At 38.8% G+C, this 12131-nt stretch overlaps 2 protein-coding genes across 2 annotated transcripts in view; one reads left to right on the top strand and one right to left on the bottom strand.

Annotated features, from left to right (window-relative positions):
* The window catches only part of LOC106082583 (uncharacterized), a 68666-nt gene that overhangs the window by 19567 nt on the left and 36968 nt on the right, over positions 1–12131 (top strand). Inside the window, exon 2 of the mRNA XM_013245196.2 lies at positions 1082–1224. Coding sequence (XP_013100650.2) covers positions 1082–1224 — 143 coding nt within the window. The remainder of the gene's footprint in view (positions 1–1081; positions 1225–12131) is intronic.
* LOC106082586 (uncharacterized) lies at positions 9483–10381 on the bottom strand. The gene is made up of 2 exons (XM_013245198.2): positions 9920–10381; positions 9483–9859 (listed from the first exon to the last, which is right to left on the bottom strand). The coding sequence occupies exons 1-2, from the start codon at positions 10302–10304 to the stop codon at positions 9534–9536; spliced, it is 711 nt and encodes a 236-aa protein (XP_013100652.1). The 5' UTR covers positions 10305–10381; the 3' UTR covers positions 9483–9533.

The raw sequence follows: 12131 nt of genomic DNA, 5'->3' as shown, positions 1-12131 counted from the left end.
TAAAACTTAGAATGAACTTTAATCAAATATATAATTGCCATTTTGTTCGATAACCTTTTGCCATCTTCCTGGCAAATTTAGTATTCCACGCTCATAGAACTTCTGGCCTTTATCTGCAAAAAACTGAACCAAGTGCGATTTTATAGCCTCATCATTGCCGAAAGTTTTACCATTTAAGGAGTTCTGCAAAGATCGAAATAAATGGTAGTCTGATGGTGCAAGGTCAGGCCAATATGGTGAATGCATCAAAAGTTCCCAGCCAAGCTCACTCAGTTTTTGGCGAGTGACCAAAGATGTGTGCGGTCTAGCGTTGTCCTGGTGGAATATGACACCTTTACGATTGACCAATTCTGGTCGCTTCTCCTTGATGGCTGTATTCAATTTGTCCAATTGTTGACAGTAAACATCCGAATTAATCGTTTGGTTCCTTGGAATCAGCTCAAAATATACCACACCCTTCCAATCCCACCAAACAGACAGCATAACCTTCTTTTGGTGGATATCAGCCTTTGAAGTGGTTTGAGCTGGTTCACCATGCTTGGACCATGATCGTTTTCGACTAACGTTGTTGTAAACAATCCATTTTTCATCTCCAGTTATGATTCGTTTTAAAAACGGATCGAATTCATTGCGTTTAAGGTGCATATCACAAGCGTTGATTCGGTTTGTCAAATGAATTTCTTTCAATACATGTGGTACCCATATTAAAATTGACGCCAAACAAACAAATGTAAACAAAATTTGGCGCACTTTTTTTCTAAAGCAAGCTAAAAGTAACAGCTGATAACTGACAGAAGAAAGAATGCAATTACAGAGTCACAAGCCGTTGAAAAAATTTGTCAACGCCGACTATATTACTACTATATTACCGACAATTACTTTTTGGGCAACCCAACAGATATTGAATTTAATTATCATTTTCTGGGGAAAGCAATAGCCTGCATTGCAAATGAGTGAGTGATTTGATTACTCATACTAGACAACGTGGTCTTTTGTTTGGATTTTTTAAGAAATCGTGGTTCACAGCATGAGTGTTTTCCAAGTTTTAATTATTTCTTCTTCCCTGCTTCTTTCATAATAGCGTTTTTCGACGTGGCATGAAATGTTTCGATGACTACACCGAGCGTTGTATACCCCAGCATAATATTAACATTTTGAACAACAATGTGGAGGGAGCGAGACGATTTTTCACCAAATTCTGTGAGGATACAACATTTCAAAATCGTAAGTAATAGTTTAAATTTAACGATATGTAGTAATTGTGCATGCAATTCATGGGGACTTGCCCAGGAGATAAAGATTTTCTTATCGAAAGTAAAGTGAAAGGTCATGTTTAATAAATATACTAGCTGCATCACTCCGCTCCGCTGCGTCTTTCTTTACAGCATGCAAAACAAAATTTTCTTTTCCTAACAAAATATCTGTTTGGGATGGTATTTGAATGTTATAAAGCCTAGTACTGACTTCGAGTTTTCCCCCGAACAGCTGTCAAAACACACTATAAAAAAACTTTTGTGAAATGACTACGAAATTTTTTCAAATAAGCAGTACTAAGTTCTTTTTACAAAATGATTTCAACATGTTGCTAGCAACATTGTCAAAATTTGTGGATTTTAAATGTTCATATCTATTAAATGCATCGAACAATGACAATCATCTGTTTACCAAAATTGTTAGTTTCAATTTTTTAAGAAACGTTGTCTTTTTATTTTGTGTAGCGATATTAGGGATATGAAAGACACTACACCCGATCAGAAGTCTATGTGACTCCCTAATCCCTAAGAATTCAATAGAAACTTCTGCTCCAGTGGCCTCATTTATATTGGACCATTCCGTGTATATAGAGGTACAAGAGAAGACAAATTCGAGGTCCGAGAAGATAAATTCCAAGTCGCCATCAAAGAAAGATCAGTTTGGCAATGCCAATGCCATGTATTCACCCCACGACACCATCGGTCTATCGCACAACAAACGAATGCCCGAAATCCGAAGAGCGCGAGTTCCTGACTCTCTCGGTCAGAAGACTATACTCAACGCAACGCCTTCCACGTATAAGCAAAGACCTCAGATAAAGTATCGCATTCATTGTTGCTCTTGGAGCATTCCTCGTCGCCCCCTATATCAGCACCACCACAATAGCCTGTACTTTCTCCATCATAAACATTATCGTAAGAAAGTTTATTAATAACTTACTTACTCACAGCGTGCCTGGGACTTATATATTCCGAAATCCTGGGAGGAGGAAAAGGTGGTATTTATACCCAAGCCCGGCAAGGCAAGTTATGTGACACCAAAGGCCTTACGTCCTTTCTACTCAAAACCATGGAATGCATTACGGACACCATGATAAAGTGTAGGACATCCGGCAAACTGCTCATGTACAAATAGTATGCCTATGTCAAGGCAAGGTCGGTGGAGACTGCCCTTCACGAGGTTGTGCATAAAATAAAGGGTGATTTTTTTGAGGTTAGGATTTTCATGCATTAGTATTTGACAGATCACGTGGGATTTCAGACATGGTGTCAAAGAGAAAGATGCTCAGTATGCTTTGACATTTCATCATGAATAGACTTACTAACGAGCAACGCTTGCAAATCATTGAATTTTATTACCAAAATCAGTGTTCGGTTCGAAATGTATTCATTCACCGTTCAGCGATGAGGCTCATTTCTGGTTGAATGGCTACGTAAATAAGCAAAATTGCCGCATTTGGAGTGAAGAGCAACCAGAAGCCGTTCAAGAACTGCCCATGCATCCCGAAAAATGCACTGTTTGGTGTGGTTTGTACGTTGGTGGAATCATTGGACCGTATTTTTTCAAAGATGCTGTTGGACGCAACGTTACGGTGAATGAACACATTTCGAACCGAACACTGATTTTGGTAATAAAATTCAATGATTTGCAAGCGTTGCTCGTTAGTAAGTCTATTCATGATGAAATGTCAAAGCATACTGAGCATCTTTCTCTTTGACACCATGTCTGAAATCCCACGTGATCTGTCAAATACTAATGCATCAAAATCCTAACCTCAAAAAAATCACCCTTTAGAAAAATCCTTCGATGCCAAAACGTATACCCTTCTGGTATGCATTGATATCGAAGGGGTATTAAACAATCTGCGGACCACGTTTATTAATAACTTACTTACTTAAAGATACATAACGGTAGGTTTGGGATCTGTGAATCTAAAAACATAGGTCAGCAAAGGTACACTTCAAGGAGGTGTACTGTCTCCTCTACTTTGGAATATAGCCATTAACAATATATTATTGTCTCAGGAAGAAAAGGCGTAAAAGTGGTCGCGTGTGCTGATGACGTGACAATTGCGGTTAGGAGAAGTTTCCCAGCACTCTTAGAGATATACTTCAGGAAGCTCTACGTGCGACAACGAAATTGGCTATCGAAAGTGGTGTAGGCATAAATCCGTACAAGACACAAGTAGGTCTTTTCATCAGGAGATACAAGTTACATACAGTGGCATCTGTCTCCTTGGGAGGGGAGAATGTTCCATTTACAGAAAGCGCAAAATACCTGAGTGTTTCGCCAGATAGGAAATTTAACTTCAAATCCAACAATTTGGAAAAGGCAAGAAAATCAACTCTTGCCCTATACACCTGCAAGAGGGCAATCGGCAAAAGTTGGGGGTTTAAATCGCGTATCATGCACTGGGTATATACTGCAATTGTCAGACCTATAATGTTATATGGTGTTGTGGTCTGTTGGACGCGCGCTTCAATGCCTCTGGACATCGTGGCTAGACAAATTGCCGCGACCACTGCTGTGAGGCTGAGGGAGATTTTTCTTTCCGAAAGTGGTGTAGGCGTAAATCCGTAGGTCTTTTCAGCAGGAGATGCAAGTTACTTACAGTGGCATCTGTCTCTGAGTGTTTAGCTAGAGAGGAAATTTAACTTCAAATCCAAAAATTTGGAAATGGCAAGAAAGTCAACTCTTGCCCTATACACCTGCAAGAGGGCAATTGGCAAAAGTTGGGGGTTTAAATGGCGTATCATGCACTGGGTATATACTGCAGTTGTCAGACCTATAATGTTATATGGTGTTGTGGTCTGTTGGACGCGCGCTTCAATGCCTCTAGTCATCGTGGCTAGACAAATTGCTGCGACCACTGCTGTGAGGCTATGGGAGCTTTTCCTTTGGCCATGCGCCTCCGACGGAAACTGTGTTATCCTTGATACAAAGCCCGATTTCCCAGGCGTTATGGATTATACACTGCCTGAGCCGCTTATTGATAAAAGTACTGTACCACTATTCCTTATAGAATCAATTAGATCTACAATATCCATGGTAATAAAAGTAGCATAGACTTCTAGACGGATGGCTTTGTACTTAAAACTACCAATTTCGTAGAAAAATTTGTTTTAGCTTGATTGACATTTATAAAAATGATGATAATATTGATGTCAACATACAACTGTTTTCTAACAAAACAACGCTTACACGCCAAATAAAAAAGTTTAATCTCAAACAAATTAGCAACACTGCTGGAAACATTGTGAGATTTCACACAATTTAATCGAAGTTTAGCAACATTTTAGGCACAATCGAAGTCAGTACAAGGCTTTGAACATAATTATCGATAACGATAACCATTTGACTAATTGAGACTCACATAAATCGTTCTTCACAATTATTGACAAACAAAATTTTGTGGTTGGTAAACAATTGCAGCTGCAAATGATTTATAATTTTAAATTATGTTTATAACTATTCTCAGTTATTCCCACTACTCATTTGCCGTTTTTACACACCAGGGAAAGTATGTGCTCCCACTTTGGTCACATACTCGTACGCCTTTTTTTGCGTTAGTAAATTGTGTGTCACGTACTTGTTTTAATGCCATATCTGGTATCAGCTTTTGCATTCATATTTTTTATTAAATCAAGTTGAGTCAACATGAAAAAAGCGAAAGCGAGTTTTTAATTCGCATTTTATGCTTCATTTTCAAATCTAGAATTGTCAATTTGGATTGATGGCAATTCAATGTAATTATGTCAACTTTATTTATTTATCAGTCTTCAGTCATATTTGGCATATTGTGTATTTTAATAACTCAATTTATTTTTGTAACACTCTATTGCCTCAATAAAAATTTTGCAATCTTTGAAATTTTCTAGCATAATCGCACTCAGAACGTTTTGCCGTACGACCATCATTTTTATGTTGTTTACGGTGAATAGAAAATATTTATTTGAAAAAAAAAAATGGAATTGACTCGTGAACACTTTTGTGCTATGAAGCAGCTAAGATTTATACACGATGTGGATAAACTATCCACCATGTGGATAAACTGTCCATGATGTGGATAAACCAACCACGATGTGGATAAACTATACACCATGTGGATAAACTATCCACCATGTGGATAAACTATCCACCATGTGGATAAAATATCCACCATGTGGATAAACTGTCCACCATGTGGATTAACTATCCACGATGTAGATAAACTATCCACGATGTGAATAAACTATCCACGATGTGGATAAACTATCTAAGTTATTGCTCCAATTGAAAATCAATAGTTTTGAAATCTGATTTCGCCATATCCTCAGTAAAATCTATCTGTTACCTGTTTACGATCTCCATCTGCGTCTTACGCTGGGGCACGCATAATATTGCTCAGTTGTTTAGGTTTTATGATGACAATTACGAAAATATCAGATTTTGCAGTATTTAGGTCCCGGTATTGAAGATGCCCGGCCGAAACGGGGTAACGGTGAGCTACACTATGGCTGGAACTTTGAGCTCCGACTTGTGTAGTGTTCATTGCTATCACGTGAAACTTAGCTAAAAGCTACCAAACGCGTCCACATGTTGAGGATGGTGAGTGGCTTCGTTTTAATGCGGAGTAAATGCAAACGCGGCCGCGGGTAGTCAGCGATTTCGAGAGGAGAGTCTCGGTAAGGGGCCAGGTGGCACTGGATCTTATTTAAATACTGAGTGCCAATGATACTCGAGTTGACAAGGCGAGTTTTTGGCGCCTTCAAACAAGAAATGGCCATCATGAGCGTCGGTTCCCAGGTTAGGGGCGGCTGGAGGCAAGCGTCAAATCTCGGAGCTAGCTGCTTGTCCATGCAGTTGGGGCGCTGGGCCAGTAACCTATCCTCGGAAAGTTATAACAATTACTTTGAGAAAGAAAAGAGTAGAACTAACGGTCTCACCTAAAGTAGACAACCCACGCAAACGAAAAAAGGACTATGATTTGCGAATCTGCAGCTAGAATTACCGAATCTCTTTATAGAGAAGTACAAGGCAGACATTTATAATATGCCTATAGCTAGACGCACAGTTTTCTACATCAGTCTTAAAGTTTATTCTCTTTTCGTGCGGTACATTTATGTCCGCATCAGATTTAGATATAGCTGCCAAATATATCCTTCATCCTATGTGTCCTTTTAAGTCTTTGTTATCCACAATTTTGGTCCGATCCCGACAAAATTTTATATGAGATGTTTCGTGCGACTTCTTAATACGAGTGAAAAATTTCATCAAAATCGGGTCAGATTTAGATATAGCTCCCATATATATCTGTCATCCGATATGGACTTTTAAGGCCGTAGTAGCCACAATTTTGGTCCGATCCTTACAAAATTTATCACGAGATGCGTTAATTATTCAAAATCGGATTAGATTTAGATATAGTTTTCATATATATCTTGAAGTCAATATGGCCTTTTAAGGCTCTAGAAAGCACAATTTTAGTCCGTCCATTATTTTATGATTTTGGTCCGATCTTTGTCTCCACCTAAGTGCCGGTATCTGTTACACATCATCTTCCCCGAATGCCCTACACATGCTATCCCTTGCCGCACCGATTTTACATAAGTGAGCTCCTTCTTACTTCCTTTCAGTAGTAGCCTCGTCTTCTCACGATCTGGATCCCCCCATAGGATTTTCGCCATCCTACCGACCGCTTCGCTGTTCCACAATGTTGCATGCGCATTCGTCGCCCACTCCCTCAACTCGGACTGCGTCGACCCGAAAGGCTTCGGGTTAACCAAGTTTATTGACGGCAGGCCTACTTTGGCCTTCACCGCCAAATCGTCTGCCCTTTCATTTCCCCTTACTCCGTTATGGCCCAGCACTCAAACGATGCGGATTTTGCCATCCTCAGAGAAGGCGTTAATCTCCTTCTTACAATGCAAGACTGTTTGTGACCTTACCGTCCTTGTTGTTATTGCCCTTATGGCAATTTTACTGTCGCTAATGATGTTCACACTCGACGTCCCCGCGTAAGCAACACACCACTTCACGCATTCCATGATCGCCCGGACCTCCGCCAGGCAGTCTAAAACATATCTCAGTCTCTGGGTTCTGAATGTAAACCCCTAGGCCCACTCTGTCCTCTAGCTTTGATCCATCCGTAAAACATGTTCTACCAGATGACAATACGTCAATACAAGACTATGCCGATGGCAGCAGTGTCTCGCACTTGACCTGAAGGTCCATCTCAGGTATTCGATCGGAAACCTCTTCCCTTCCTTCCAGGTTTCCTATCGTCGCCTCGATTATACCGCGATGGTATGGGCTGCTCCCATCCTCAATCAATTCTCCCATCGCATTAAGTCTCATAGCCGCAGTGGCTGTCTCACACTTAATCTTTATGTCAATAAATCAATGGGTCGTATATTTAGAATAGTTTCCAATGCCCTAGTGAGCGTGGTGGTCCTTATGTTGCACTCTTCTCCATAGCAGTCCACCGAACTGCTGAGGCGTAAATAAGTATTGATCTAATCATGCTCCTGTAGAGCCAGTGAACTATGCTTGGATTCAGGCCCCATTTCGAGCCTACGGCCCGTCTACATAGTGCCCAACATCTGTGAGCCTTCTCAGTACGCTCCTGAATGTGACACTTACAATTCAGTTTCTTGTCCAAGATCACACCTAAGTATTTGACCTTGTCAGATATCGAAATCATCTTATTGAGGAAACGTGGTGCGTTTAATTGGCCCACCTTCGTCTTCCTCGTGAACAGGCATATTTCAGTCTTCTCTGGGTTAATATGGAGACCTCTGGGTCTAGCCCAGTTATATGCCATATGCAAGATCCTTTCGGCCCTTCTGCATAGCTCGTTCGGATCCTTACCATTTAGAAGTATTATAACATCGTCTGCGTAGCAGACGGGTTCAAATCCCTCCTCAGTCAGCATCCGTAATAGGTCATTTATGGTGGTCACCCATAGGAATGGCGATAAAGTGCCCCCTGTAGCGAGTCCTATGCTACTTTCTACCTTATATTTGTGCCATGGGACAAACAATTTATCCACTGCATACCGCCAGTGTGTACGTTTTGGCATCAAAGGAATCCTCAATTTTATGCACAACCTCGTGCAGAGCATGTTTCCACCGACCTTCCCTTGAAATAGGCATGTTGTTTGTATTTGAGCAGTTCGCCGGATGTCATACTCTTTATCTTGAAGTCCACAATACGTCCATGGTTTTGAATAGAAAGGACGAAAGGCTTATGGGTGTCGCATAACTTGCCTTGCCGGGTTTGGGTATAAATACCACCCTTGCCTCCTGCCAGGCTTTCGGAGTATATACAAGTCCAAGGCACGCTGTAAAAATTTTGGCCAGATGAAGAGCCAGATTGTCTGATAACTTTAGATTTTTCCATTTTGTGAATTTTACTTTCTGTGTTTGAGAACAAAGTCCTTAGTGTGTTTGTCGGTTTTTGTGCTAGATTATATTTTGCTTTATCGTATGTTTCTGATTGTTTCAACCTTTCTGATATTCTCGGTATATATATTATTGACTTGTACGCGGTAGGTTTCTTAACATTCGTTTATACATTAGGTCTTTTTTTCATAAGGTTTTCTATGACATTTTCCGGAAATTAATTTTGCCGTAAAATTCCTCTTCATTACATCTTTATTTTTCTGGTAAAATTCTTTATCACTTATTCCGAAGACGCGTAGGTTATGAAAAAACAAGTGTTTTCAAGTAAACAACACGAACATAGTACCAGCCTTTAGAGAGTTAGCCTTCAAAAACCGAAAATATTCAAATTTCTTCTGAAAATTTTTTTTTATTTTTTTTTGTTTCTTTTTCATTTGCATTTCTTTATACAATAAATAAAATAAATATTAAATAAATAACCTACGTTTTATAACATTTAAGTTCTTTGGATTGTCATTTGTTCGATAATTAAAAAAAGAAATCGAAAAAGTAATGATAGTTACGATCGAAGACTACAATAGCGAAAAGCAGTAGAAGAATGACAGTTGATAGCAAAGGAAGTTGAAGACGCGATAGATAGAGTAAGAATAGATGAAACAAATAGACTATTGATAGAATAATTGAGAAAGACATATGAAAAACCATAACAAATAAATAATAATTTATATATTCTACTTAAGAACTATAACCAAAACATAACCTTGAACCTCTTGGAGGCAAAAAGAGATAAATATTATTCTTTGCTTTCATTTTGTCCCTTTTTCGTTTTTTTTTTTAATTTGCATAGTCAATTCCTGTATCAATTCGTTGCCTTTTAGGGAAGGGGATGCTTGCAATCTATTGGTAACTGTTATAGGCCAAGTATTGAGCATCCGAACGGGCATAAGGGCTAGGATTGGAGGCTTCCCAGCTGCTTGTGCTACTCCGATCATAGGCTATGGCAGCTGAAACAGGGGTCACAGTCATCTTGGTGCCACTCAATTTGGTGTACAAATTATAGAAGATGAAACCCAAGACCAATTTAATGGCCAATTTGGACAAGATCATGGCCTTGTAGGTTTTCAATTTAATCAAAATCATTAAAATGGGCATGATAATGGATTTGAGCAAGACAATCAACAACAAGCTGGTGGTGAGTTTATCCTTGTTCTTCTTTTTGCGGGCTGGGGAATAAGCAAATTTTAATCTGTATTCAAGAAAAAAAAAAACAATTCAAAACTTACCCTCAGTTTGGGGAACTTCCAAATCAAATCCACGATCGGCACGATAACTAATCACTGAGGCATCAGGCATTTCCATGCGCAACTCATTCTGGTTTAAAACACGAGCCACACGATCTACTATGAGTGTATCCATAACATCATCACTGAAAGCACGGCCACTAACATCCTCCTTCACACCAGCGACTCCATCCAAATAGGTTAAGACTCGCTCTTGCAGGCAAGTCATGCCATTGGCATTTAAGCAATTATCCATAATATTTGAGAGTAAATCCTCCGAGGATTTAATGCGAGGTTCTCCTACCGAATTCGATTCAATGGCAGCAGCATTAGCAGTAGCCAAAACAAGGTAGCCTAAGGCAAAGTATTGTAAGTAACGTAGAGCCATATTTGATTTCGTAGAGAAAAAAAATTCAATTAAAAATCCTTTGGATGTTGATTGCTTGGGAGGATGTTACACGAATGTACTCCAATGAATGAATTGGCAAACAATGATATCGATTACAGTGAATACTCACGATTTTATACCTATGAGTCTAAAGAGAAGGTAACAAACAAATTGAAAGCATGCCCCAAGTGTTTGTTTGCCTCTTGGATATGGCCACAAAATCAAACACCATCTTGACTATGGGCATGCTAGTTGAGTGACACCTGGGAAATATGGTGGAGACACCATTAGTGCACAACTAAAAGAAAATGCAAGTGTCAATCCAATTTGGAAAACATAGAAAAATTTTAATTCAAATATTTCGCTTTAATTGAATCTATGTTAGTGAAATTATAAGGGCACATTGGAGGAAAATAGATAACTATTATTATTATTATTATTATTAACAAGCCTTCATTTAAAAAAGAAGAAGAGAAAAGGTAGCAAAACTCCCTAATATTTAGTACTTCGGCTCACGTTCTACCGATAATTATATCTGCAAACTACCAAAATTTCGATCAATGCGAAAATGCGATCATTTTCTATGAGATCTTGGTGTTCCAGCTGCAGTTATAATTATTTAGCGTTTTACGCTGTACATCTTTAATGGTGTGTTATCGTAATGGTGTGTAATCGTATAAGTAATCGGCTGTGTTACTTCACCACTTGTTAATGGCCAATCAAAGTACCGTTGATTAATAGTAGTTGTTGTTGCTTAGACGCCAGATAACTCTGCATTTCACATAAGAGTGTTAAACTCAGAACTAGATGTGTGCACCACTCCTACGATTTGAGAGCAGGAGAGAAGGGAAGAATAAATATGAAAATGGGAATTATACTTCTTGGGAGAGCCATAAAGGCACATGATATTTTAATGGGCTTGTTATGTATCCATTCACAATTGTAATAAAGTGCTGCCATTAGATGCTACATATATTGTGACTTATGATTAAGCTTCCGTGTTGAAAATCATGTCCACATCACAAAGATGGGAGATAAAACAAAACTAAAACATGCTATGTTCGGCCGGCTGAATCGTGGGAACCCACCACAATAAATTCTACTAAATAAACTTAGTTACTTTACGTACAAAACTTCTGCCAATTCAGCCAAAAATTTAAGGTTCTTAGGACCGTAATAGACTAATCGGGAGATCAGTTTATATGTGAAGTATATCAAGTTATAGACCGATTTGGACCATACTTATTAGCACCACGGAAAAACATCAGAAGCAAATCGATAATAATTGCAGCGGGGCCCCCGAAGAAGAGTCGAAGGAAGCTTTAACCAATTCTGAGCCGATATGGGTAATTTTTAATTCACTAAGATGTACATCAATAAAAAGTGTATGTGCAAAATTTCAGGCGAATATCTTTATTCGTTCAACCATTATTGTGGGGACGGAAGGTCATGGTTAGATCGACTTAAAATGTCATGACGATCAGGAATAGCTCTGTTTTATTTTAGTACATTGTAGTTCTGAATAATTTACCAGTGCAGGATGGTGTATGGCAATCCTTCAGGATTGCCATGATATGTTTTTCAAAATTAAGTCTGCAGACTATTGTGAATGGTAAAATAAAATTTGAACCAATTATTTATGAAATTACACTCATTAATCTTTAGTAATTTTATTAATAAGTTTTACAAATAATTTCACCTTTTTCCTCGAATTGTTTTGACAGGTTGACAAATATTGTTACGACCTCAATCCCGGCTTGTGTATTCAGTTCTTAAACAAAGCTGCAAATATATATACTTGATGGTGCAAATTGCACATTTGCCCAT

Source organism: Stomoxys calcitrans, chromosome 2 (genome assembly GCF_963082655.1).
Source record: "Stomoxys calcitrans chromosome 2, idStoCalc2.1, whole genome shotgun sequence".
NCBI lineage: Eukaryota > Metazoa > Arthropoda > Insecta > Diptera > Muscidae > Stomoxys > Stomoxys calcitrans.
Note: the sequence above shows the minus strand (reverse complement) of the source record. Positions and strands in the feature narration are given on the sequence as shown.